This window comes from Sorex araneus, chromosome 5 (genome assembly GCF_027595985.1).
Source record: "Sorex araneus isolate mSorAra2 chromosome 5, mSorAra2.pri, whole genome shotgun sequence".
Classification (NCBI taxonomy): Eukaryota; Metazoa; Chordata; class Mammalia; order Eulipotyphla; family Soricidae; genus Sorex; species Sorex araneus.
Window position 1 is genome coordinate 913,505 of NC_073306.1, and position 27,547 is coordinate 941,051.

The 27,547-nt window shown below is 67.9% G+C and overlaps 1 protein-coding gene across 1 annotated transcript in view; it reads left to right on the plus strand.

The window, feature by feature from the left end:
- PRDM16 (PR/SET domain 16) overlaps positions 1 to 27,547 on the plus strand; it is a 158,594-nt gene that overhangs the window by 47,865 nt on the left and 83,182 nt on the right. The window contains exons 2-3 of the mRNA XM_055137767.1: positions 1,470 to 1,804; positions 23,430 to 23,480. Coding sequence (XP_054993742.1) covers positions 1,470 to 1,804; positions 23,430 to 23,480 — 386 coding nt within the window. The remainder of the gene's footprint in view (positions 1 to 1,469; positions 1,805 to 23,429; positions 23,481 to 27,547) is intronic.

Genomic DNA, 27,547 nt, shown 5'->3' on the forward strand with positions numbered 1-27,547 from the left:
GGGCCAGACGGTGGTTCCACCAGGGCCTGGGGAAGGGGCCGGGCAGCTGAGGCTGGGGCTGAGACGGGGCCTCGGGCGGAGGCCGGGACTGGGTGAGCCACGGAGAGTGGAAGGGGGGCTGAGGGACCTCGTCTCGGGGCGGGGGGACCAGGGCAGGCGAGAGTCCCCCACCGCCCCTTAGAATGGCCCTTGGGGGGTCCTCACTCCAGGTGGCCGCCAGCCACTACGCACAGTCTGCGGAGTGCTGGGGTGGGGGAGTCGACCCCGGGGAGGCTGGGCCGCCCTCCCCGGGGCCTGGTGGGTGGGCAGCATGGAACGAGCCCCAGCATGTTTGTGCCCATGAGAGCCCGTGTGACCCCACCTGAAACCGCGTTTCAGGCCAGGTGGCGCCAGGGTGCCCTGCGGCAGCTTCCTGGGTGCTGCTGGAGGGGCCCCGACCTGGCCCGGGTGAGACAGGCCCACAGGGCTGGACGCTGCTGCAGAGTATGGGGAGGAGGGAAGGGGAGGGGAGGGAAGGGGAGGGGAGGGGAGGGGAGAGAGGGGAGGGGGAGGGGAGGGGGGAGAGGGGAGGGAGAGGGGGGAGGGGAGGGAAGAGGAGGGGAGGGAAGGGGAGGGGAGGGAGGGGAGGGGAGGGGAGGGAGGGGAGGGGAGGGGAGGGGAGGGAAGCACAGCGGGGCGCCCCCTTCCCGCCCTGAGCTGTGGCAGAGCCAGGCCCAGCCCGCCCGGCTTCCCCCTCCCCAGCTTCTCCGGGGCTCCCAGGGCTCAGCTACCACAACGGCTGGGGGGGCCGCGGGTAGTGTGGCGGGACCCCCACCCGGGCAGCTGGTGCTGCGCCTGGACCCTCAGGGCCCCGAGCAGGCCCCGGTGCAGAGCCGCGTGTCCAGCGTGTGCCGTGGGCGGCCGGGGGCACGGGGGACCGGGCGCTCTGTCCCCGGGAGCAGGAGGGGCCCCGGTTTGAGGGAGGGGGTGGCAGCCTGGACTGAGCCAAGGGGCGTCCCTGGGTGGGCAGAGCCCCATCTCCCCTCGGGCCTGTCCCGGCCCTGGACGCGCCCACACAGGGTCTGCCCCTCTCTCCCGCCCCTCTGGGCAGCTCCGCATGGGAGGGGCCGGGCCATCAGGCAGCCGGGGGGCCAGGCCTGTGCAGACCCCAGACCCGCCGGCCACTCTCACGGCCCAAGTGTGTCCGCAGGGACCCAGCAGCCCCTCCCCACTGGCCCTCGCTGCAGAGTGACCCACAGCGCAGACGGCCGCCTGGGCGTGGCGGGCGGGGGCCGCGGCCAGCCTACCACCCCTCGGGGGTCCTGTGAGGCCCGCAGTGTCGCCCCTCAGCACCCCCGCCTCCTGGGCCTGAGAGTCCACCGCGCGGCTGAGCGGGAGGCCGGCCGGAGGACGAGGGGCCCAGGGGGGCCCTGAGGGTCCCTGCCCCAGAGGCTGCCCCGGGCAGCCGCTGACCCCGCCTCTCTCCCCAGGTGACGGCGACCTCGCGGGGGACATGTACGAGCGCGACGCGGAGCTGCTGGCCGGCGAGAGCGCGGAGGACGAGGCGGAGGACGGCCCCATGTCCCCGGCGCCGCTGGGCCCGCCGTCGCCCTTCACCCCCAAGGAGGGCTCCCCGTACGCCGCCCCGGTCTACATCCCCGAGGACATCCCCGTCCCGCCCGACTTCGAGCTGCGCGAGTCCTCCGTGCCGGGGGCCGGCCTGGGCGTCTGGGCCCGGAAGAGGCTGGACACGGGCCAGCGGCTGGGGCCCTTCGCGCTGGCAGCACCGCGGCCGGTGCTCCGGGACGCCGACTTCGGATGGGAGGTGAGCACCGCCTCGGCGCGGCCAGCCCTGGGGGCCCAGGCACCGCCCCGTGTTTCCTGGGCGGGGGCTTCAACCGCGCTCGCGGGGACGCAGGGGGACGGTGAGAGCCAGGGGGCCTGGCCGAGTATCTGTCCCACACCCGAGGGGCCCTCAAGGGCGTCTCGTGGACCACCAGCCCCCAGCCCCGCTGCCGGCCCCTGCTCGGTGCTCTCTGAGGGACCCGCAAAGGCAGGACCAGTCCCCGCGCTGACCCCTCACCTGGAGGTCACTTGCTGTGCCCATGGGGGGCTGCCACAGCCAGGCTGCAGGGGACACTCTGTGTCGACATGATCTGCCTGTGTGGACGTGGTCAGTCCCTGTGTGGACATGGTCAGTCTGTGTGTAGACATGGTCAGTCCATATGTGGACGTGGTCAGCCCGTGTGTGGACATGGTCAGTCCGTGTGTGGACATGGTCAGCCCGTGCATGGATGGATGTGGTCAGCCCGTGTGTGGACGTGGTCTGCAGGTGCAAGTTGTGGCTGCAGATTGCCCGGTGACCTGCCCCAGCCCGGACTGTCCACTCTGTGGCCGGCCCCGCCTGCCCTCAGCTCCGGTCGTGCTCTTGGCCTATGTGAGGCCCCAACTTTCCTGTTCAGAGCCGGAACCAGGCCTGGTTCTCCAGCCGTTCCCCAAGCCCCCTCACCTGCACTCTAGAATGTGCTTCTAGAACATTCTGCCCCTGGCCTTCCTGTGGGGAGGAGCCTCGGGCTGTGTCCTGGGACCAGCGGCCTGTCTGTCGGGGCAGCTGGGCCTGGGCAGACCCCCGGGTGCCCGTCAGCCCGACTGTGGCTTCCGGGGGTCTGGACACTGGATCTGATCATTTGTCAAGAAACCCTGAGTGTGGCCGTTTACCTGCTGGCCAGGCCCGGGGCCGGCCACGCCTGCCCACCTCTCCCGCCCCTCTCCGAGAGCAGTTGGGGGCACCGGGGGGCCCTGAGGGAGAGTGAGGGGCCGGGGTGGGCCCACCTCTCCCGCGCCTCTCCGAGAGCAGTTGGGGGCACCGGGGGGCCCTGAGGGAGAGTGAGGGGCCGGGGTGGGCCCACCTCTCCCGCGCTGGCCGCGGGGTTGGCTCGTCCGCCTGGACGTCGCGTATCACTCTCCCATACGCGGGCCCCGGGGAAGCCCTGGGCGCCGTGGAAAGGGCTCCCGGGGCTGCGGCCACCTGCCCCTCGGCCGCTGCCCCCCACCCGGGGCCGGGGCTCAGCTGTGCTCGCCAGGGCCCGTGTCCGGGGCGGGCGTCGGAGCCAGGGAGGTTTCTGCGGCTCCGAGAGGGCACGGGGCCCCACAGCCCGGCCAGAGGGAGGCCTGGGGAGGCGGTCACAGAGAAGGGCCAGGGAGGGTCCCCCAGGCAGCGACCCTCCGGGACACACAGCCCCCAGCCCCCAGGACACCACCCGGACAGTGTGATGCCTGTCACGGGGGGAGCAGTGCCTCAGATTTCCCGGGGATCTGTGCACCCCTGCACCCCGCACCAGTGCACGTAGCACCCGCAGCCCTGCATGCTGCGCCCCTGCACCCCCACACCAGCACCCCACAGCCCTGCACGCTGCACCCCTGCACCCTGCACCAGTGCACGTAGCACCCGCAGTCCTGCACGCTGTGCCCCTGCGCCCTCACACCAGCACCCACAGCCCTGCACGCTGTACCCCTGCACCCCGCACCAGTGCACGTAGCACCCGCAGCCCTGCACACTGCACCCCTGTGCCCTCACACCAGCACCCACAGCCCTGCACCCCTGCATCCCTGCACCCTACACCAGTGCACGGAGTACCCGCAGCCCTGCACGTTGTGCCCCAGCACCCACAGCCCTGCACCCCTGCACCCCTGCACCCTGCACCAGTGCACGGAGCACCCACAGCCCTGCACACTGCGCCCCTGCACCCCACGCCCCGTGGCCGGGTGCATGCTGCCGTGTGTGGCTGGCTCTGGACCCGCTCTCCCGAACAGCAGGCCAGGGTTGGACCAGGCTGGTCTGCACCGGCCCCCGTCTGGGCTTCCTCCAGTCGCTGCCCTCTGCAGGCTGGGTCAGTCACTCCTCTCGCTTGTGGCCTCCAGACCGACTCAGGGCTGCTGGCACCAGAGTGGCCCTGGCAGGGTGAGCCCATTCTGCCCTCGTCCAGCCGGATGTCCCCCGGCGGGCGCACCCCACCCTGGGCCCCCCACAGCCCGTCGCCGTGACATCAGCCCCGCCGCTTTTAGCCGGGAATGCCGTGGAGTCCTGCGCTCGTGGGCCAGCCCTGCGCGGGCACATGCGGAATGCTGGGAAAGACGACGGCTAAGAATACCCCCGCTCCTCCGCTTCCTTAAGGGGTAATGTCTCAGCGCCCCGCGGGCGGGCCGCGCTTCCTTTAAATAGACCTCAGACTCTCAAGCGAAAAAGGAAATAAATATTTTCTTTTCATATTTGAGAGAAGTTTCCAAATGCCAGCTTCTTAAATGGCATTTTACCATTTCATGTACCCCACATGCACATGTCTTACATGCACACGTGTGTACATTCACGTGCTTGCACACGTCTCACATGCAGGCACATAACATGTATTCTACACACGTCTGTGTGCACCACACATGCATGCACACATATTAATACTCACACTCACACATACCTAACCACATAGACACACACATGCATCAAACATGTACGTGTGCCCACACATGTATCATGTGCTCACATATTAGTCACATGTCAAGGACACATGATATGATGCAGGGTCACATACAGGAGCTCCATAAACCCTTCTGGGAAGGGGCAGAGTGGGGGTCGCCCCCGTCCACAGGCAGCACTGTCCCTGCTGTCTGACCCCTCTTCCTGCCCCTCGGTGCCCTGGCAGGGCCTTGGCACTCGTGCAGATGTCCGCTCGCTGGGGCCAGGGTCCCAGATCAGGACCCCACCGCGGCCCCGCCCTGCCCTGGCATCTCCTGCCTGGCCAGGTGGCCTCTGCTGCCCGCTCTCCTGGCACTGGTGTCCAACATGCAGGTGTGGGTCCTGCCCTGTCTGGGCTCCGTGCGGCGTCTGTGGCCCCATCTGGGCTGCCCTGACTCAGGCCCAGCTCCCGCCCCTCCCAGAGCCCCCAGGGACCGGGTCAGGAGGGGGCTGGCCACAGGGCCCTAAGGGCCACCTCGCCGGCACGACCCAGAGACGGGCGGGGGTGTCCTGGGGGGTCCGACTCACAGCGGGCAGGGGCGTGGCTGGGCTGTCCATGCAGGCCCCAGGCCAGGATCCCACCAGGGGACCGAGGGACACACCGGGGGGTGCGACCCCCGCCCCCTCCCGGGACAGCAGCAGCGCTGCAGCCCACCTGCCCGGGCGCGGGCACGGCCGCGGGCACTCCCGGGCCAGCAGGGCCCAGCGGCCTCCCGCCCGCGGCCAGCGGTGAGAGTCCGGGCTCCAGGCCATAAAAGGTCTCGCTGGGCACCGCAGACGGGGCAGACCCGCCCGAGCTTATCAGGGCCTCTCAGCCGGAATCCCGGCGGCGCTCGGAATGTTCTCGGTGTGTCCCGGGCACGGCGGCTGCTCCCAGCCCGTCCTGCCTGGACGCTCCTGGCCCTACCTCCTGCCCGAGGCCCGCGGGCTTGCTCCCGCCCCGGAGGGTCTGTCCTTCGGGCAGCGTGGGGGGTCTGCCGGGGGCACGGGTGCCAGGTGAGCAGCCCCGGGGGGGGTGTCCCGTCGGCATCTCCCTGGAGCCCGGGCGGGGCTGGACAGGCACACGCCAGCGTCCCGCGGGACCCGGCGGCCTGGCTAGGGTCTCGGCTGTGTGGCTGAGGCTTTGTCTCTGGCCGCGGCCGAGATAAGCCCCGGCCGGAACAAGCTGCGGTGACCTTGTCTGGGTGGAAACTGCCCGTTTCCCTCCAGACTAACACGGGCTCCTGCAGGCCTTGCTGGGCTCTAGGGGACCCCGCAGCCCCCCGAGGGCTGCGTGGTGCAGCCGGGATGAGCGCAGTGAGTGGGCAGGGGCGGCCGTGCTCACAGCAACCCGGGGGTCTCTCCCCGCGCCCAGGGGTGATCCCTGAGCACTGCTGGCTGTGGCCCGGAAACCAAAGCCAGCCCCCAGCGCCCCCAAACCGACCAGCCCCCCTCCCCCCTCCTGGAGACCTGGGTGCGCTGCCCCACGGGGTGCCCTCACGTCCGTGACCCAGGCGGCACCTAATGCCGCTGAGGAAACAGTTGGCTGTGCCGTCCTCCCTGTCAGCCAGGGGCGGGCACAGACGCCAGCAGCGCCGGGGAGAGCCCCGCACGCTGGCAGGGCACTGGGGGCTGACTGGGGCCGTCAGAGCCACACAGAGCACCTGTATCTGTGAGACCCACCGGAGTGAGGCCAGTTAGGGGCCTGAGTTACAGCCCAGCCCACGGCTCAGTGCAGGGGTGCGTTCATGCACGTCATGAGTACACACGCATCTTGTGTGCAGGTCTGCGTACACACACATCACGTGTGCAGGTGTGAGTGCATATGCTCTATGTGTGTGCAGGTGTGAGTACATGTGCTCTGTGCGAAGGTGTGAGTACATGTGCTCTATGTGTCTGCAGCTGTGAGTACATGTGCTCTGCGTGAGTACACAATGTGTGTGCAGGTATGAGTACACATGTACTATGTGTATGCAGGTATGAGTACACATGCATCATGCATGCAGGTGTGAGTACATGATGCATCGTGTGTAGGTGTGAACACAGTGCATCATGGGAGTGCAGGTGTGAGTACATAGTACATCATGTGTGAAAGTGTGAGTATATAGTATGTCGTGTGTGCAGGGGTGCCTACATGTGCATCATGTATAGGTGTGAGTATACATGCATCATGTATGTGCAGGTGTAAGTACACAAGTATGTGTGTGCAGGTGTAAGCACAAGGTGCATTATGTGGTGTAAGTGTGAGTGCACAAGCATATGTGTGCAGGTATGAGCACAAGGCGCATCATGTGTATCCAGGTATGAATACGTATGCATCATGTGTGCAGGGGGTACACAGTGCATCATGTGTGTGCAGGTGTGAGTACACAGTGCATCATGTGAGTGCAGGTGAGTACATGTTGCATCTCATGTGTGCAGATGTGAGTACATGAGTACATGGTATGTCACTTGTGTGCAGGCCTGTGCTTGAGTGTGTGTACATGAACTCAGGATGTTATATCAGTGTTCATATATCTGTGTTCACATGGGTATGTTCATGTGTTCTCACATGTACACATGCATGAAGAGCCCTGGGCCCCTGGTGGAGCAGCAGGGGGGACGTCAAAGTGAGTGTCACTCCCAGCGGCCTTGCGAGTCTTCTTTTGGTGGGAGCTGTGGGTTTGGGAGGGATCGGCCCTGGCTCTCTGCTCACCCGCCAGCATGGTTCCTGCTGGGGTCCCAGGAGGAGACCCTGGAGTCTTAGGTCACAGCCATGTAGGGACCCCAGAGCCGCCTTCGTCCCCAGCGGAGTGGGGTAGGAACCAAGGACAGGGCAGCCCTGGCTGCTGGCAGAAGACCCAGAACTTGGAATTGGCGTGGCAGTGTGGGACTATGGGAGCGTGGGAGTGTGGGAGTATGGGAGTGGGAGTGTGGGAGTGTGAGTGTGTGAGAGTGTGAGTGTGGGAGTGTGGGACTATGGGAGCGTGGGAGTGTGGGAGTGTGAGTGTGTGAGTGTGGGAGTGTGAATGTGGGAGTGTAGGACTATGGGAGCGTGGGAGTGTGGGAGTGTGGGAGTGTGAGAGTGTGAGTGTGGGAGTGAGAGTGTGGGAGTGTGAGTGTGTGAGAGTGTGTGTTTGTGGGAGTGTGGGAGTGTGGGAGTGTGAGTGTGTGTGTGAGTGTGGGACTGTGGGAGTGTGAGTGTGGGAGTGTGAGTGTGAGAGCATGAGTGTGGGATTGTGGAGTGTGGGTTTGTGGGAGTGTGAGTGTGGGTTCTCGGGATTGCGGGAGCGTGGGAGCGTGGGTGTGCAGTGTGGTGTGTGGGAGCGTGGGTGTGCAGTGTGGTGTGTGGGAGCGTGGGTGTGCTGGTGTGTGGGAGTGTGGGTGTGGCAGTGTGGAGGGTGGGAGCGTGGGTGTGCTGGTGTGTGTGAGCGTGGGGCTGTGGACCCCGTGGCTGGGGCCGTGGCAGCGTGGGCTCCTGGAGCAGGGGAGTGTGGGACTGCGGGGCCGTGAGTGTGGGTGGGCCGGGGCCTCTGCGGGTGAGTCGGCCTGGGCCGTGGCTGGGGGCCTGTGCGATGGGGCTGGGGCGCGGCGACTGTGGCCCCGGGGCTGCGATGCTGGGGCCGTGATCGTCACAGGCCAGCTCGTGTCCGGGCCGTGGGGGCTGGGCCGGGCAGTGCCAGGAGGCCCCTGCCAGCCGGGCTGCTGCCCGCCCCTCCGGCCTGGTGGGCTAATTGGGCGGAGCGGCCGGGGGCGTTGCCCAGACAATGCGGACGGGGCTGGGGCTTGTCCTCGGCAGTGAATGGGGCGGCCTGAATGGGCCATTCATCCGGCTGGGCGGGCTCTCCTGGGGGGCTGCCGGCCCCTCCCGCCCGCAGGACCACACCTGCCCACTCCTCTCTGGGCCGGTCAGTGCGAGCGGCCAGCTCCTGCCCACTGTGGGCTCCCAGGGGGGTGTCCAGCTCTGAGGGTCGTCGGGCTGTGAGGCGGGTCTGGGGCCGGCCCTGTGGGCGTCGTCCTGCCCACCAGCGTCCCCAGCCGTCTCGAGGCTCCAGCGGGGGGGGCACGTCCCCCCGTGGCCACTCCCCTCCCGGAGCAGCGGCCACCAGGAGGGACACACAGCAGGCCTGGCTTGGCCGAGCCTGGGGTGCTCCCGGGGCAGCCACAGTGCCCAGGCCCCGCCCGGAACGCAGAGGCCCTGGGGGCGTGGCCTGCAGCAGGCAGCTCCTACCTGGCCCCTCCCCAAGCAGCCGCAAGGAGGGGCTGGGCCCGGGGTGGGAGCAGACGGCCTGACACTGAGTGTGGGCAGCTCCAGCTCCACGTGCACACGCCAGCACACACACACATATGTAAACACACCAACACACACACCAACACACACTGACACCCAACACATGCTCACACACACATGCACACAGCCATGCGCTTGTGCACACACCAACACACACACGCACACACACGCACGCACCCCACGCCCTGCGTGTGCACACACGGGTGCAGACACACCCATGTGCATGGCTGGTGCCAGGTCCTGTGCCCCGCAGCTGGGCACCAGGGAGGGCAGCTGGCCCAGCCCCTCGCCCCAGCCCCGCCCCCAGTGGAGAGTCCGCACTGAGCCCCGCGTCTGTCCACACAGCAGGGACCCGCCCACCAGAACAGGACCCATGGCCATCTGTGGGCCTGAGTCCACCTCGGGCTGTGTCCGTCTGTCCACATGTGTGGCCCATGTGTGTGTCATATGGCAGGGGAAGTTCCGGAAGGTGCCTCAGGGCTGGGCTGTGGGAGACTCTGTGTCTGGGGCCCCGAGGGAAACTGGGGGCCTCGGGGATGCAAGGTGACGGGAGCTTGGGGTGCAGGGCAGGGGTCAGGGGTCAGGGTGCAGGGTGTCGGGGTTCAGGGGTTGGGGTCAAGAGACTGGAGGTTGGGGTGCAGAGCAGGGGTCGGGTGCAAGGGGCAGGGGTCAGGAAAGTGGGGGTCGGGGTCAGGGGTTGGGGTGCAGGGGTCAGGGGTCTGGAAAGTGGGCGTCGGGGTCAGGGGTTGGGGTGCAGGGGTCAGGGGTCGGGAAAGTGGGGGTCAGGGTCAGGGGTTGGGGTGCAGGGGTCAGGGGTCGGGAAAGTGGGGGTTGGGGTCAGGGGTTGGGGTGCAGGGGTTAGGGGTCGGGGTGCAGGGGGCAAGAGAGTGGGGGTCAGGTGCAGAGGGCAAGGGTCAGGGTGTAGGGGGCAGGGGTCGGGGGACAGGAGGCAGGGGGCAGGAGAGTGGGGGTCAGGTGCAGGGGGCAGGGGTCGGGGTGCAGGGGGCAGGAGAGTGGGGGTTGGGAAAGTGGGGCGCGGCCGTGGGGGCCGGGTGGGGAGCAGGGGTGCCAGGAGAAGGGGCTTTGGAGTCAGCGCCCTCGGGGAGGAGGGTGCGGGGGTCCTGGGCACGCCCCAGCTGTGGCCCATCTGGGCAGCTGCCGGGGGCCCTGACAGCCGAGGGCGAGGCTAGAGGGAGACCCGGGAGCACCCACAGCCGCCCCAGCAGCTCGGGTGGGAGGGTGCAGCCGTGGAATGTTCTGCAGGACCCTGCATGGCCCCTCCTGCTTTGGGGCGCCCCCCCCGGCACTGTGGCTGAGACCGCACCCCCGCTGTCCAGAGCGTCCCCGGGTCCCCGCGCCTCTCGTCCCGGGGAGGCCCAGAGCAGTCGCCTCACGAGGGTCTCGTGCCTGGGTGTGCCCGGTCACTCCCGGTCACTCTGCAGGTGGGCACAGACGGCCCAGCCTGCCCCTCGGCTCCACTCCGGCTCTCGGGAGCGGGGACCCCCGCCTGGCGGGGCTGTCCTGGTGAGGGTCCGAGGCTGCAGGTGGAGAGGCGTGGGCAGAGGGTCCCGCGGGGCTCAGGGCCAGGTGCTAGCTTGGCCGCGGCCAGCCCTGGGCTGCGTGGGCACCGGACCCACCCAGACTGTGGCCCGCGCCCCCCGCACCGGGGTGTCCGGGCACCGCAGCCCACAGGCGGGGCTGCCAGTGGCCCCTGGTCTCTGGGGAGCCGCGGAAGGGGTGCGGGACCCTGCCCGGAGCAGGCCGCCCCCTGACCAGTGACGTGGTGGTGCTGGCCTCCTGCTGGCCGCCGCCCCTCCCTGGCCGTGGGGCCTCTCGGGGGCCGGGAGGGCGCAGCCCCCACCCTGCCCCTCTGCTGTACCCAGGGCTCGCTGCTGGGGGCCCTGGGCACACGTGCGGCTGAGCGGGTCACAGTGTCCGTGTGTGCGTGTGTCAGGGACACATGTGCGGGAGCGTGCCGCCAGTGTGCGTGTGCACGCAGGAGGCCGGGCCGGGGGCGTGCACGTGTGTGCGGTGAGCGGCAGCCGGCCTGCACTCGGGAGCTGTGCGCGGCCCCTGCGAGCGCCCCCTCGGCCGGCCGGAGGAGACAATGAATCGCTTCCTACCTAGCCGGCTAATGGCGAGTTCTTTAGGGGATTAATCCGCCCGCCCCGGCCGTCAGCGCGAGTGACAGCGGCACCTCCTGAGGACCCCGCTAATTTGTTCCCCATTCAGCGCGCGGAGCGGCGGGCGCGGAGGGCCCTGGCCAGGCCTCATTCAGCGGGCGCGGGGCTGGGAAAGGGGCCAGTCAGTGCTCACAATGCCCGGCACCCCGGCGGAAGCTTTGTCCCCCGCCCCCACGCGGCCCCGCTAGTTAAGCTCCTCATTTGTCCCCACGGGGCCGAGCCTCGATCACCCTCCCGGCCTCTCGGCTCATCCTGCCGCCCCCCCACGCCCCGCCCAGGCCGAGGGGGCAGGGCGGCCTGCGGTGGCACTGCTGGAATTCCAGGCCCGGCCAGCAGCATTGGGCTGGGGAGGGGGCCTGGGCCCGCCCCCTCGCCCCTCCCTGCCCGTGCCAGTGGCCTCGGCACTTCCGGCACCCTGCGGCCTCTGCCAGTGTCCTGCTCAGGACCCTCCTCCCGGCCCCCTGCGGGGCCCCTCCGCTGTTGGGCGAGCCGGGCCCAGCTGCCCAGGTGCCGGTTCCCAGGGACGCAGCCATCCCCACTCTCAGCCCAGCCACCACCAGGCCGCACGGGGCCTGCACACAGCGCACAGTCGGGGTGAGGCCGGGCCCGGCCCCTGAGAGCCAGGCGGGGCACGGGGGCTTGGCGCGGGGCCGTGCAGCCCCCTCCGCCCTCCCGGCACTCCTCCCGCAGAGCCCAGCGTGGACGGTGCTGCTCCCGCGGAGGGCCTCTCCCCTCCCCTGTGGGACGGGCCGAGGTGGGCCTGTCACCGTGAGCGGCTCCCAGCTCGAGAGGGGCCGACCTGTCTGCCCCGCCCCGCGGCGCCCCTGCCCTGCGCCCAGCCTGAGCCTCCCTGTGGGCTCGTGTCTGGAGTGGGCGGGACGGGGACTCCGTGTGTCCGGGGGTCCCAGCCCCGCTGCCAGCTGGCCGCCCTGGGCGCTGGGCACCGTCTGTCCCCCTCTGCCCGGCAGCGGGGCTGCGGGGCCGCGGGGTCTGCGTGCTGTGTGAGGAGGAAGCCCAGGACTCCTCGGCCGGGAGGCCCGAGTCCAGGCCGGGCGGTGGCCCCGCTGTCCCCCTGCCCGGCTGCTGCCGTTGCCCCGAGGGCCTTCCCCGGAGGCGTCCCGGCGCCCGCGTGCGCTGCCCAGAGACAGGCCCTGCCCTTTCCCGCTGGCACGGCGGGCCAGCCAGGGCCTAGCCTGGTGCCCCGGGGCTGCGGCCTGGCCCGCACGACTCTGCCCTGTCGCACCCTCATTAATCACTGTCACACACGACCCTCAACAAGGCCGGCTTTCTTCGTGCCGGCCTCATCCATCCCATTGTCCCGCAGACTCCGATGGCAGCAAAACAGCCCGAGCAGCACATAAAAGGGACAAAAATGAAAAGAATCGAGGGGGAAAGAGAGGAGGCATTTTCCCTCCTACCCTCGATGGCCGCTCCGCAGCGCAGACCTAAATTATTCATACATTTATGAAACGGGCTTTGAGCCCCGCTCTATGATGCTCTTTGTCTCTCCTTCTTGTCTCTTGTTCGGGATTAATCTTCGCTGTAATCCGGACGCCGGCGGCACAAAGGCCCCCCTCTTCCCTGGGAACCCCGTTCCCGAGCCTCGTCGGGGGCACGTTAGTGCTGAGGTGGCATCGCCTGGGGACGTCGGACGGCCACGTCCAAGGAGCGTCCGCGGAACAAAAAGTGCCGAGCGGTTCCCACGTCCCGCTCGGCCCGGCCGTGGGACAGGACCCGCCACGGGCTCGCCCAGCCCCCCGCGGAGCCGAGCACGCAGCCAGCAAGGGGCCGGGGCCGCGGGGACGGGCTGGCCTTCGGGGGCATCACGTGTCCACGGCCGCGTCTGACGAGGACACAGGCCAGTGCCGGCCATGCCCAGCTCACGGGCTGGTGCCGAGGGCCGGGCGGTGCCACCCTCGTCTCCCCGTGTGCCACGCCGCCCTCGGCTTCGAGGGTCCCGACCTTCGGGCGCGTCCTGAGCGGGTCAAACCCCCGGGTGCCCCAGCCTGCGGGCTGCCCCCACGCGTGTCCTTTTCAAGGCGGGGAGGCCCTGGCGGCTGCCCTGGGTCCCCGGAGCAGGGGCTGAGGGTCCCTCCCCGACCCCCACGGGCACGGCCAGGCCCGGGACCGTCACCAGCCCCCGCAGCCCAGGGCGCCCGGGTCCTCTGGGTCAGGCCCTCCAGCTCCACCCCGGGCGAGGCCGGGACCCCGGCTGCCGCCTGCCCCCTCCTCAACACCCCCTCAGCCGCATCTGCAGGCCAGGGGCTGCCCTCCCCGATGGGGTCCCCTGGCCGTCCCCGAGGCAGACCCCATTGTGGTGGCCGGGGACACCCGTGTGACAAAGGGTCGGAGCGGCCAAGTGGTGGCCGAGGGGAGGGCCTGGCCCCGCGGGGGTCTGCAGCCCGGCTTTCTTCCTCGCTGCTTCCTACTTTCCCTCTCTCGTGGGGGTCCCCCAAAGCCTTTCATTCCGGCTTCATATTCACATAAAGACATCAAGAAAACCCAGCAGAAAGAATTATTAGGCATGGCTGTCAGACGCTTTACCAGCGCGGGGGAGCCATAACCCTTTGTGCGCTGGCCCGGCTCCGCCAAGGCCCATCCCGGGACCCTGTGCGGCCCGGCCCACCCTCGGGGCACCCTGGTGGGCGGCATCCTACCCGCAGGCCTCTTTGTTCCTGTCTGAGGGGGCGAGCAGCCGGAAGAGCAGAGGTGGGGGGTCGCTCTTGCCGGGGTGCGGGCGGGCGGGGGTGCTGCCCTTGGCTCTTCCCCGACCCCCTGCCCCCTCGCCCAGCCCCCCCACCCGACCCCAGCGCTGCTGTCACCGCCCTCTGTCCTGGTGTTCCACAGGGGCCCGACCGGCTCTCCCCACAGGGGTTTCCTGGGGCTGAGGGGCTGCAGGGCGGGGTGGCCCCGGGGCGGGCAGGGCTGGGGCTGGGGGCGTCCTCTGGTCGCCTCCCGGATCCTACGACCCGAAAACCGCATGCCGACAAACGGCTCCCTCGGCAAACATTTTTATTTCCAATTAGCAAAAGAAAAATTGCTAATTTGCTGCAGTTGGAGCGGGCTGACGTCTCAATCTGCAGAGTGTCAGCACACTCAAAGGCCGCGTTTCACACCGCACCGAGAGTCCGCAGCCCCGAGAGGGTCAGGGCAGCGGGCCCAGAAACCAGATTGACTGGCCACAGCGCGAAATTACTCACACAGACGCACATTGTCTGCGTGCCAGCTCCCCGAGGACCTGCTGGCCCGCGCCCGAGAGGGGGCAGCTGCGCATCTTCGGGGACGGGAGGCGGGCGCTGGTTAATCATCACCCGGCTCGTCTGCGCCGGCTGCCGGAACCGCGGGGAAGTGAGCGGCCGGCCACCGCGGGCCGGAGATCCCGGCTGATAAGCCCCTGGAGTTAATGGCTGAGCCGGGCTGCAGACTCGGGCACCTGCCCCCCGACGTGGGGCCCTGCCAGCCGCGGGCGGGGGCTTCCCGGACGTCGCACACTGAGGCCACCGGCCTCACGGACGAGCTTGTCCGTGTCCTGCAGACGGGAGAGACGGGGCCGCAGAGCTGTCCCCCCCCCCGCAGGGATTCGCCCGCCATTGCTCCCGCCCCCAGGTGTCCGGTGGGCAGCGCCGGGCACTGGTGTCAGGGCAGCGGGCCCGTGGGAGGGGCCACGCTGGGCAGGCAGACACGGTCAGCTGAGGCCCAGCGGGGCAGAGCCGCGCCGTGACCTTCCAGGGGCCGACGTCGGGGCCCCCGGCAACAGCCGCAGGCCGGCGGGAAGCCAGACCGCCAAGGGCCTGGGGCTGCGCCACACCGGAGAACCTCCCCTGGCCGGACCCGAGGCTGGGCCCGCAGCTGTCAGCTGTCGTGTGGCCTCAGACCCCTGTAGGCCCCCCCCAGGGGGCCCGGAAGCCTGGTCGTGTGGCGTGGAGGGAGGGGGCAGGTGCCAGGCCAGCGCCCTCTGGAAGGGGCCGAGGGCGGGCAGAGCCTTGTCCAGACGGGTGGCCACTCAGGAAGCCCTGGGCTGGGCAGCTGGGCAGCACCGCAGCCCCCACCCCAACCCTCTCCTGCTCTGCCCCACAGCTCTGGGTGACCAGAGCCACGGCAGAGAGCAGACATGCAGAGCACACGCACCGTGCACATACCTTCCCTGCTCCCACAGGCATGCACACGTGTATTCTGTGTTCTCATAGGTATAGCACACGTGTGTTCCATGTTCTCACAGGCATAGCACACATGTGTTCCATGTTCTCACAGGCATAGCAAATGTGTGTTCCATGTTCTCATAGGCATAGCACACACATGTTCCATTTTCCCACAAGCATTTTGGCATGAAGCACATACATGTTCCCACAGTTACACGCACAGCACACCTGCATTCCCAGCCCGCAGGGGTGCCGAGATGTGTGCACACACGGGCGTTCATGCATGAGGGGCTGCAGAGCGCTGTCTTGGTCAGGAGGGCACGCATGTGCAGGCCGTGGTGCGGGCTGGAGAAGCACATGGGGAGAGTCCAGGCTAGACCGCACCCGCAGAGCCACGCCCAGGACGGGGACAGCCTGGTCCCTCCGAGTCCAGTGAACTCCAAGCAGCAGCCGCCCATGCCCTGACCCCTCCCGGCAGGCGCTGTCCCCACGGCAGCCTGGGGCAGGGGTGTCTGCTGGCTGCAGGGGGCCCGCCTGGAGCCCGGCCCCCCTCCCTCTGCTGCCGTGGGGGGGGGCTCGGCAGCTTGGGCGGGCCCGGAGCCCAAATCGATTTCGGGGTGAGCAAGTGTTCCCGGTTTACAGCCTCTTATCGCCCGACTACTGGGTGCTGCACCCACACCCAGGTTCATCTTTGGTCTCGGCTCCTGCCGCCCCCACAGGTGTGCCCCGGCCCACCCAGGCGCGCCCCGAAGCCGTCGGACCCGCCGCTCCCGGCCGTGCCTGGCCAGCCTGCCCCCGGCTCCGTCGCTGGCCGCAGGGTCGTGACCTGTGAACTTGACGCTTGACCCACACGCGATCCTCAGCGGGCCGGCGGGTCCCGGGGGCGTCCACGCACGTCCATACACTCTCCCCCATCCGCCGCCGGGAGCTGCCCCCCACTGGGAGGGAAGCGGGAAGCGCTGCCGGGAACGGAGGCTGGGACAGAGAGGCCATCGCTCACGCGCCGCAGGACAGGAGCGGCCATCCGTCAGGTCGCTCCGCCCCTCAAATAGATAATCAATTTCCCCGAGGCATCAATAACCAGAGTGGACGTTTATGGCCCCTCGGATGGTTTATCTCTGGGGCTGAGACAGCAGCGGCTGATGGATGCCACGTCTGCCCGAGCACACAATTAAGGGCTCGGGGAGAGGGGGTTTATATCCCGCACAAAAAAGCAATCAGAGTCATAATTGAACTCCATTGCGTGGAATCAGCCGGAAATAAATATCACACCCCAAAGAGCGCGGTCCAGGCCGGGCAGCGTGGCCACACGCCACTCCCGGGGGCGGCGGGCAGCTCTGGGCAGGCTGCGGTGCCCAGCAGTGGCCCCTCCTGGGGCCCGCGCGGGCTCTGGCCTGAGGGGGCCCAGGAGGCTGAGGGAGGGGCCTCGGCCCCGGGCAGCAGGGCAGAGGCCCCTGGCGCAGGGCCTGGCCTCCAGCCCGGGGCCCCTCGTGCCTGTCCACCACGTCTGGACATGCGGCTGGCGGCGTGCGAGGAGCGTGTGGAAGGTCATCTGCGCTTGGCCAAATATGGCTCTGGGTTGGGAGGGAGAGGCAGAGGGCACCCTGGACACGGAATGGCTCTTGAAAACAGCATTTTGATGAGTTAAGTATAAATAAATCAGAAACACACGGATTTCATTTCCTTTAAAACACCCGCGGGCTCAAACACTAGCGGGAAAAGTGCCTGGCGAGCGGCGGTTTGGGGCCCTGACAAGCCCGAATATTTTGAAGAGGTTTCTGAGTGCTCCCCGCTCGGGCTCCTGCCCTGCGCCTCAGGGAGCGCGGTGAGGGTGGTGCCACTGCACGTGTGTGTCTGCACGCATGTGTCTGCACGTGGACGCACACACGTGGCCGTGTTCATGTTCGCATATGAGTATGTGCATCCATGTGTGCACGTCTTAATGTGCCCACATGTCTACACACGTGTGTGTTGCGTGCGTCTTTGCGCATGTATGTCCTGTGTGTACACAATGTGTCCTTGCCTATGTGTGTTTCCATGTGTGTCCTGGGGCATGACTGCAGACACATGTGCCCATGTGTACTGTGTGACTGTGTGATAGGTTCACGGGTGTGTCTGCATGTCTACACACAGAGGCATAGTATGTTCACCTGTGTGCACACACGTGTGCCTCTGTGCAAGCCTGCTCCCGCGTGTGTGGTGTGTCTGCACGCTCATCGGGCATGGTGGGCACTGCCCCTCTGAGGTTCAGCCTCTGAGCTCTGTGCTGTGCGTGTGGCCGCGGGGCCCTGGCGTGTCTGCTGCTGGAGGGGGTCGCTGCGGCTCGCTGTGAGGGGCAGGGGGCCTCGCTGAGGGGCTTTGTCCGCTGTGCCGTGGGGACGCTGACAGGGTCACGGCTGCATTTCTGAGGGCAGAGCCAATGGAGTGGGCACCACTTGGGTAAAGCCTGACCCCTCCTCCTGGGGGCTGCAGGGCTGTGGCCCCCGGCTCAGGAATGTGGGTCCACGCTGACCAGGCTATGGCGGGGGGGGGGGGGGCCCTGGCCGGAGCTCAGCCTGCAGGGCCGGGGGGGGGGGGGGACGGGAGGGAGGGGCTGGCCGGAGCTCAGCCTGCAGGGCGGGCGGGGGGACGGGGGGGCTGGCCGGAGCTCAGCCTGCAGGGCGGGGGGGGGCGGGGGGGCGCGTGCCACCCGATGCACCAGGCTCTCGGCGACCCCCCTCCCGCCGGCTCTTATCTGCAGCATCGGCCCATCCTCCTTCTCCACGCGGAGACGTAAACAGAAACGGTCTGGCGAGGCCCTCGAGACCCTTCCCACAATGTTCCTCTTGGCGCCCGATGAGAAAGCCCGCGGCCCACACTCGGAGCCGGGTTCTGAGACTCTGCGGAACGGGACTTGGGGATTTAATAACAGTTCCCCACCGCTTGGCCTCTAAATTGATAATAAAAACAAATATCCCTTCCCGGTGCTGCGGCCGAGTGTCCTCGGGACCAGCTCTGTCCCCGCACCCAGACACGGGCTGGCCGCATCCAGCCGGGCCGGCCCTCGAGGGGCCACACACGCTGAGAGTCACCCATCGCGCAAGACCCCAGCAGGCGGCCCCCCTGCCCGCCTTCCCGAGGGGCCCGGGCACAGCCCCAGCCCCGCTCCTGGAGGAAACGAGGTCTGTTATTTATGGAGGAGCCCCTGGCGCGGGCGCGGGGAGGGAGACACGCTGTGCCCAGGGGCCAGGGGCTGACTGTTCTGCTCGGTGACCCCCGGCCTCGCCAACTCAGCTGGAAAATTGGGTCAAGCCGTGGCAGCAGCTCGCAGGCCAGAGCCGCAGGCACTGGGGGCTCTGGGCCACTCAGCAGCCACGACACCAGCCCGGGGTCCCCCACCCAGCGCCTCCCCTGGTGAGGCCCCGGCCTGCTCCTGCTCCCGCGGCCTCGCCACTGGCTTGTTTTAAGATGTAGGGCTTGGGCGGGCTGACCCGGGACCCGGGGGCCCTTGTCCAGGAACCAGAGCCTGGAGGAGCTCAGGGAAGGGAGCGAAGCAGACACAGCGTGAGCAAGTGTGTGTTCACATGTGTGCATGTGCATGTGTGTGTGTTGTGCCCCGGTGTAAGTGCGTCAGGGCCTCATGAGTGTGAGCCTATGCATGCGTGTGGGTGTGAGTGCATGCATATACTTGTGTATGCGTGCATGTGCAGGCGTGTGCGTGTCCTGTTCCGTGTGTGTCTTGTGCATGGGTGTGTATGCGCATGTGTGAATGCATATATGTGGTGTGTGTCTAGATGCATACATACATTTTTACATGCGTGTGGTATCTGGGAGAGGATGGGTGTGAGGGCCTGTGTGGATGCATGTATGTGTGTGTGGATTTATGCGAGTGAGTTCATGCATGTGTGGGGTATGTGAGTGCCCTGTGTGGGGATGTGTGTGCTCATGCATGTGCCTTGCCTGTGAGCATGTATGTGATAGCGTGAGCTTATATGAGCATATGTGCAGGTCCTGTTTATCTGTGTGAGCGACCTGCCTTGGAACCTGTAGGGGAGAGGGGGGGGTCTCTGCGCCCAGCCTCAGCAGCGGGTCCCGCCCGGGAGGGGTGTCCGGGCACGGCCGCCGCAGTGTGGGGGCCATGGCCTGGGGAGGGGCCCGGCGCCCACTACCCCCCGCACCAGGATCCCCTGCCCCATTCTTGTCTCTGCTCCACCTGTCCTGCTCCCCGTGCTCCCCACCTGCCCCCGTGGTCCCTTGCCCTGTGCTCCCCATCTCCCCTGTGCTCCCCTGCCCTGTGCTCCCCACCTGCCCCCGTGCTCCCCACCTGCCCCTGTGCTCCCCACCTGCCCCCGTACTCCCCACCTGCCCCCCGTGCTCCCCATCTCCCCTTTGCTCCCATCTGCCCCCGTGCTCCCCATCTGCCCCCGTGCTCCCCATCTTCCCTGTGCTCCCCATCTGCCCCCGTGCTCCCCACCTGCCCCCGTGCTCCCCATCTCCCCTGTGCTCCCCATCTGCCCCTGTGCTCCCCATCTGCCCCTGTGCTCCCCATCTCCCCTGTGCTCCCCATCTCCCCTGTGCTCCCCATCTGCCCCTGTGCTCCCCATCTGCCCCCGTGCTCCCCATCTCCCCTGTGCTCCCCATCTGCCCCTGTGCTCCCCATCTGCCCCCGTGCTCCCCATCTCCCCTGTGCTCTCCTGCCCTGTGCTCTCCATCTGCCCCCATGGTCCCCTGCCCTGTGCTCCCCACCTGCCCCCCTGCTCCCCATCACCCCTGTGCTCCCCGTGCTCCCCTGTCCTGTGCTCCCCACCTGCCCCCGTGCTCTCCATCTCCCCTGTGCTCCCCGTGCTCCCCTGCCCTGTGCTCCCCATCTGCCCCCGTGCTCCCATCTCCCTTGTGCTCCCTGTGCTCCCCATCTCCCCTGTGCTCCCCTGCCCTGTGCTCCCCACCTGCCCCCGTGCTCCCATCTCCTCTGTGCTCCCCGTGCTCCCCTGCCCTGTGCTCCCCACCTGCCCCCGTGCTCCCATCTCCCCTGTGCTCCCCGTGCTCCCCTTGCTCCGGCCGCGCCCTGGACAGCAGGCCCAGCGCAGATGCACACGCACTTGTCAGTGCCGCGCGGGGACTGGCCCCGCAGCCCTGCACCCTCCCGGGGCTGCCCTGCCCACGACGCTGGCGGGATGTGGGCTGGGGGCTCTGAGCCCACCTCCAGGTGGGCCTCGGGATGGTGAAGGTTACCCCAGCCCCTGAGTGGGTCTGGGGGAGACAGCCCCGCACGGTGGGCACGGCGGGGAGGGTCCCAGAACAGAGCCTGGCAGCGACACCCGAGGCCTTGCCCCCAGGGGCTTCTCTGGCTGGGGGTTCTCACAGGCCACCCCTCCCTCACCACGGGCCTGAGGGCTGAGCTTGGGCCGGGGGGTGGTGCCGTCTGCGGGGGACTCTGGGCTCCGGAAAGTGGAAGAAGGTTCTGGAAGCAGTGTGGAGGCCGGCAGGTGCCGTGCCCGGTATTTGTCTTGGCAGAGCCGGAAACTCAGTGTCCTGAGGCGATTACACGGGTCCCGTGACTGTGGCTTCCGGCCCTGGGGGCGCCCCAGGGAGAGCCCACTGAGCAGGGCCGCCTGGGGGTCTGCCCTGCGCCCCCGGAGCCTCTGCTCCCCGCAGCCCCCAGAGAGCCCCGGCGGGGGCGCCCAGAGCAGCCACACTCACGGCCCCGAGAGCTGTCTCCCGCGCCCCGGCGGGCGGGCGCCCGGCACCGGCCGGCCGCGCTTCCCTTCCCGAGGCCAAAAGTTATGACTTGTCATGAGTCATTGATTAGAAGTGCCACCCGCCACCCGCAGGAGATTTACACGCCCTCGCCCGGGGCACATCAATCTCCCGGAAGCAGGAGGAGGAAGCGGCCCCCACCTGCAGGCCCAGGGGGGCGGGCGCCCGTGGGTCAGCGGGGCTCAGACCCAGGACCCCCGACACGGACCCCCAGCGGGAGGGCGGGGCAGGGAGGGGGCCTGGGGCCAGTCGGCAGCTCTGGGCCCCAGGGGTCAGGGCTCAGCTCCCCTCACTGGGGCCACTGAGTGCAGACGGTGGCACATGCGCCCGCTGGCAGCCACGGAAGGGGGACCCCAGGGAGGGGGGGGCCCTCGCTCTGCCCGGAGCAGTTTCACCAGCCAGTGCCACCCCGCCGGGGGGGAGGCAGGAGACGGGGACAGGAGGGGGTTCGGGGGGCAGCGGGGTGGGGGCGAGGGGGTTCTGGGAGCCTGGGCCGGGGAGCAGCCGTGTGCCCGGGGGGGGGGGCGGGGGGCTCCTCCAGGCTCTTTCCCGCCTACTTGCCTGTGTAAATATTTTTCTTCGGAGTAAAGAGAGAGCCGCCATTCAGGCCCGGAGCTTGAAAGGACTGAGAAGTATCTGTTTAGGCATAAAAGCTAAAAACAGTGTCCAAGGCGCCTTTAAAAAACCATTTCTGAAGCTTGGACACGGCCAGGCTGATTTTTTTTTAATGCAGAAAATAAATAAATAGGCCCTGCCCGGCGCGGAGAGCCCGGCATGTGTGGAGGGCAGCCCCCGGGCCGGCCCACGAGCGCTGGCTCTGCCCTGCCAGCCCGGTCCAGGCCAGCCTTGACCCGGGCCAGCCCGGCCAGGGGGCCAGAGTCTCTCCCGACCCCCAGAATGTGGCGGCTGGTGTGGTCCCAGCGTCTGGGCCCCAGAGACCATGGGGGGGGGGGGCGCGTGGGCCTGGGTCCGGGAGCTTGGGCCCCTCTCCCAGACCTGGGGGGCTGCACACACACAGGTGCCGCAGGGGACAGAGGTGGAGAGCCCTTGCCCCTGGCCAGAACTGGGGGAGTGTGGCAGGTGCAGGGGTGCAGGGTGTGGGGACAGGGGTGCTGGGTGAGGGGTAGGGAGGCAAGACAGGGCTCTGCAGCCCTGCTGGCCTAGGGAGCAAGAGGCGTGTCCACGCAGAGCCTGCAGAGGTCACGGCCAGCTGCTCACTTGGACCTGGACCCCATTGCCCCAAGTGTTGTGGATGGGGTCCTGGGGGCACCCCAGGGGCGGCGGGAGGAGGGGTCCGCCAGCTGCTGGGGGACCCCTTCCAGGAGCACGTGGCCAGGGCAGAGTGCCCGGCCGCCCAAGGACTGATGGGCGCAGAGTGGGGGGCACTGCCCCGAGGCCAGAGTGGGCCAGCACTGAGGGGCTGAGGCCACCCAGGCCCACCCAGCCTCTCTGTCCATCTGTCCGACTGGCTGGCGTGGGGTGGCCGTGGGTCCCTCTCTCCCGCTCACTCGCACCCCCAGCTTCCATCCCGGAGCTGCTTCCCGCCGCCCCCGAGGCTGAGACTGGACTCCAGGGGTCCCCGGGGGGCTGTGCTGTAGTCTGCACCCCGACAGCCACTCTGCGAGCACAACTTCAGAGTCCATTAAAGAAACATGACCCCATGGGCGGGCGTTCCCCGCACTCGGGACTCTGACGGCTCTTTCAGCTGAGCCGGCTCAGGGTCGTGCCACGGCCACCCCCACCCGGCACTCGCTCAGGCCAGACCCAGGCCGAGTTTCTCCCCTTCTCCCTTTACTCCACTGTCTCTTTCACCTATTTCTCTCGTGAGTGGAAACAACACAATGTATGCGTGCGTGCACGTGTGTATATGTGTGCATGTGTGTGCACATGTGTGCGTGTGTGCACGTGTGTGCACACATGTATGTGCACATGTGTGTGCCCGTGTGTGCGTGTGTGTGTGCATGTGCGCGTGTGTGTGCACGTGTGTGCACGTGTGTGTGCGCTCTCCTGCAAACCGCTCCGTGCCGCCGCTTACTTTGAAAGCTCCTGGGGCACTGGAGAGATAATACAGTGGACAGGGCACTTGCCTTGCATGTGGCTGACCTGGGTTCGATCTCCGGTCCCCCATGTGGCCCCCAAGCTGCACTAGAAGAGAGAAGGCCACAGGCGCCCTCCAGGGAGCCTGGCTCTGCGGGGCCCCAGGAGTCTGGGGGCAGGTCAGTGACCCTTCGAGCCAGCCCAGCCTGCTGCGGCCTGTCCTCGGCCCAGGCCCGGGCAGTAGGGCAGCTCCCGGTGCTGCCCCACGGTTGGTCGGGCCCGGCCGGGTGCACCCTACGTGCTTTCCTGCCATGCCCAGGTCCACCCCCAGCCGGAGCCGGGCCAGGGGGAGCCTGGCCTACCTCGGGGCAGCCGGGCTGCCGGGGGTTGCTCCCGAGGCTGGATGCCCGGCCCTGCTGGACAGAGAGTGCCCGGGCGAGCCCGTGGCCCCCGAAGGTTGCTGAGGGGCTGCTTGAGCCACGACGGCAACGCCCCCAGCCTGGGTTCCTCGGCTCGTAACCCCCGCCCCAGGCGTGCAGCCCCGAGCTGAGCCCCTCCGGCCGGCCACACTGACCGACGCTCCCACTGTTTTGCAGCACGTGCTGGCCGATGCCGAGGAGACGCCGCAGGACAGTCGCGCCGGGAAGGTAGGCGGCCCCACATCTGCGTGCTCTGACCACGCCCACTGCCAGGTGGGCCTGAGCGTGTCCGCGTCCAGCGGGCTCTGCGAGTGTCCTACAGTCCCTGAGCGTGTCCGCATCCTGCGGGCTCCGCGCGTGTCCGTGTCCTGCGGACTCTGAGCGTGTCCGTGTCCTGTGGTCCCTGAGCGTGTCCGTGTCCTGCGGACTCCGAGCGTGTCCGTGTCCTGCGGTCCCTGAGCGTGTCCGAGTCCAGCGGGCTCCTCGCATGTCCGTGTCTGTGGTCCCTAGTGCGTCCCCGCGTGCTGGCCGTGGGGCGACTCCAGCGCAGGCCCGCTGGAGCTGAGGGGATGCCGGGCTGTGCAGACGGGCAGTCACGACCGCCTGGTGTTTCCTCGGCCCGGGTGAGAGCGGGGAGGGGAGCCCGCCACGGCTGCGGGTCCCACATGGCCGCCGCCTCGCACTAAGTAAGCAAACACCCCGCCGGCGGCCGTGTCAGCCGGGCACCGCGGGCGCAGGGCCAGTGATGGATAGAGGCTGGTAGACAAACATTAGCTCTGAACGAGGCAGAGCGTGACCCGGGCCAGCCCCGCACAGCCCCGGGGCACGCACGCAGCCACTGTCGCAGGGCCCAGCCAGGAGGCCCCAGCTGAGCTCTGCTTCCTTCCTGAGGCGCCAGGCACATGGGGTGCAAACACGCGTGCGTGCAAACACATATGTACACGCACACCCACATGCACGCAGGCATACGTGTGCACGGGCTTCTGCAGTGTGGGAGCAGCTCCTTCCCCCCTCGCCCTGCGAGGAGGTGTCTCCCACCCCCACCAGGTGTGTGTGTGTGTGTGTGTGGTGGGGGGGGGGGCTTCACGGCTGCTGAGTCAGCAGAGCCAGCCAGCGTGGTGCCGGGAGGGGGCCGTGCTCGCGAGGGCGGCAGCGGGCATCAGCCTGTCCCTGGGCATCCCGGGGACACGGCTCCGCAGGAGGGGGCCCTGCGCCTCTGCCCACCAGGCCTGGGCACGCTTCGTGCTGCCACTCACCTCCGGGCCCAGGGGGGGCAGCTCCTTGAGGGCAGCTCAGAGCCCCGCAAGCCCCTCGGAAGCCCAGAGGCCAGCCCTGGGCATCAGCCCCCGGACTGCACGGCCGAGAGCCTCAGGAGGCCCAGGGTGAGGACCGAGCCCCGCCCCACCCACCCCAGACCCACCCTGATACCCCCCCACCCCCCACCCATCCCGTCCCCCACACACACTCCCCACCCGTCCTGTGCCAGCCCCCCGCCTGCCCACCCCCTGCCCGCCACACACCTGCCTATGACGGCTGTCCAGTGGCATCTGCCCCCATCCCCCTGGCCCCGCGCCCCCCTGACCTCACATGCCCCCGGTTCCGCATCCCCCTGCCGCCCGCCGTGTTCCCGTCTGCACCCACGGGCTCTGGCCGCTTCTGCAAGGTCCCTGCGGCTGCAGGTTAGCCGGGCCTTCCTGGCCCGGGCGGGCGGCCTCTCCCGTCTGTTTACTCAGAGGGAAGCCGGGCCCCCCCCCCCGGGAGCAGACATCTGCGGAGATAATCTGCGGCTGTCCATCCATCACGGAGCCCGCTCCCGGGGGAGCCCGCCCGGGGCCGCAATAAAAAGGCCGCGAAGAGGCTTTGGGGACGAATAAAGCGGTGTGTTAAGGGCCCCTGGAAATGGATGAAGCACATGATTAAGGCTCAATGTCTTATCAAAATCCAATAGGATAGACATTTGGCAAAGGGCTTAAATGTATTCTTGGACCTTCTGGAGGGCTTGAATTTATCCGTTAACAAGAGCGCGGTCCGCCCAGGGAGATGGTATCGCCGGGGGAATTTTGATTCAATCTCTCCGCTGATATGAGGGCGCCCACGGCCCGGCCGCGGCCTTTGTCTCAGTTTATCTAGTTTTCTTTCTCCGTCCTGAAAAGGGCGGGCGCGTGAACACAGCCGGGCCTGCAGCAGACAAAGACCCGGTCCCGGCCGCTCCTCTCCCCGCTGTGCGGCCCGGGACGGGTCCTGGGCCCGGCTCTCGGACCCGCACCTCCTCGGCGCGGCAGGGAGGGCTGCAGGTGCCAGAGACAAACGCGGCTAATAAAGGCCCCCGGCTCGGGCGGGGCGCAGGCCCGAGCCTCCCCCGGGACCCGGACAAAGCGCTACAGGTCGCCAGACAGCGCCGGCCGGCTCGCCGTGATTGATTGATAATTATGATCATTTGCAGGAAGATTATCTGGCTGTTAGCATCCTCGGCCTGCTGCACGGGGCGGCTGGGTTCCGGTGCTTTCTGCAGCCAGGCCCGGGGAGCCGGGGAGCCTGGAGGTGTCGGGCTGGGCGGGAGGCCACACACGGGACGTCCCTCCTGGCGGGCAGTGGGGGGCGTGGCCACTGCTGGTCTTTCCCAGGCAGCAGAGCGACGGGGAGCCACGTCCTCAGGAATCTCGGCCGTGCCCCGCTGCCCACAGCCCCCGGCCCCCCTGTGGCTCACCTACAAATATGCCTCATCACCCACCGCACCCCAGCGGCGTGGCCGGCCACGGCACCCCGCGACCGCGGTTATTAATTTGCATGTGGGTTCAGTTATGTCTTTATGAAATCAAAGTGTGTTTAGCTGCCGCGGAGACAGGCCGAGTTGATTTTGATAATCTCGGCCTGAATAGACTTGCTTGGCCGTGGTAAGTCCCGGACAAAAGGCTGGACAGGGGCTTTCAGCCCCCGAGGGCCCGTCCCCGCCTTGGTCCCGGCTGCTGATGAAAGCGCAGGAGTCCATTAATTCCGTGAATGAACATATAGTAAAGTCAGTCCCCTCTTGAGAACAATAATGTTGGGTCAGCCCCGTCGCCATGGAGACTAAGCGCCCCTAAGAACTCGCATCCTTGATTTTGCTGAATCAAAGGCGGCCAAGCCGAGGCCGAGCTGCCCCCTCCCTTCCTTTCCCCTTCCCCTTCCTCTTCCTGGGACTCTCGCGCCCCTGGGCAGCCCCCCTCGAGCCCCTCCCCCCAGGGCCTTCACCAGTCCCGGCTTATCTGGCTGGTGGCCAGGGCACAGGCCCCGCCCGGCGGACTCTGACCTCTGGCCCCCAGGCAGCACCTGAACTTGCCCCTCATGGGGGGCGGCTGGAGGCCTTCCTGGCGATAAGGGTGATTAATGGCCCAGAGCGATAGGCGGCCTGGGGTGAGTTATGGCCGCCCCGGGCTGGTGACCAGCCAGTTATAAATGTAACCTGTTTGCGCTGGCCGGAATCGACTCTGTCCTGTGCCCCCCCACCCCGGCCCCCACACCTCAGGGGCCCTTAAGTCAGCTTAGACCATCAGATCAGGCCTGGGATGAGCGGGTGATTAATTTCCTCCCAGGTAACTTATTACCTGCCAGGTCTGGGGGTGCCGCCCAGGCTGTTCCCCCGCGAGGGTCTCGGGGCCCAGGGGCACACTTCCTGCTGGCCCCCCATCAGGAAGGTTCTGGCCTGAGGGCGGGAGGGGGCTGGTCAGGACCACCCACCCCGAGGGTCAGTGTTCACAGGGTCTGTCCCCTCAGGGACCCTGAGCCCCTCCCCGCCCTTGGCAGCTCCAGCGTGAGGGATGGTGGGTGCACGCAGAGGGCGACTGCCCGGCCCCTGCCCCACTGCTGCCCCCTGCCCCACTGCCTGCCCCCTGCCCCACTGCCCGGCCCCTGCCCCACTGCCTGCCCCCTGCCCTCTCTGCCCGGCCCGCCCTGTCCCTGCCCCAGGCCCGGTCACTGTCTGAGGCCGTGGCCCAGGAAGACGTCGGACCAGAGTCCTCAGCTGGGAGCTGGCAGGTGTGAGCAGGGGGTAGTGCCCGCCAGCCACCCCTGGACAGTCACTCCTCATGGGCAGATGGACAGTGCCCGGCCAGACAGGGAGTGGGTGGTGCCAAACAGCCTTTAGATGGGAGTGTAGGGGGAGGGTCAGTGGGGTCAGCCGAGGTCAGTTGGGGGTCAGTCTGGGGTCAGTCAGAAGGTCAAGTAGGGGTCAGTCAGAAGGTCAGTTAGGGGTCATTCTGGGGTCAGTATGAGGGTCATTCTGGAGGCCAGTCAGGGGTTAGTCTGGGAGGTCAGTC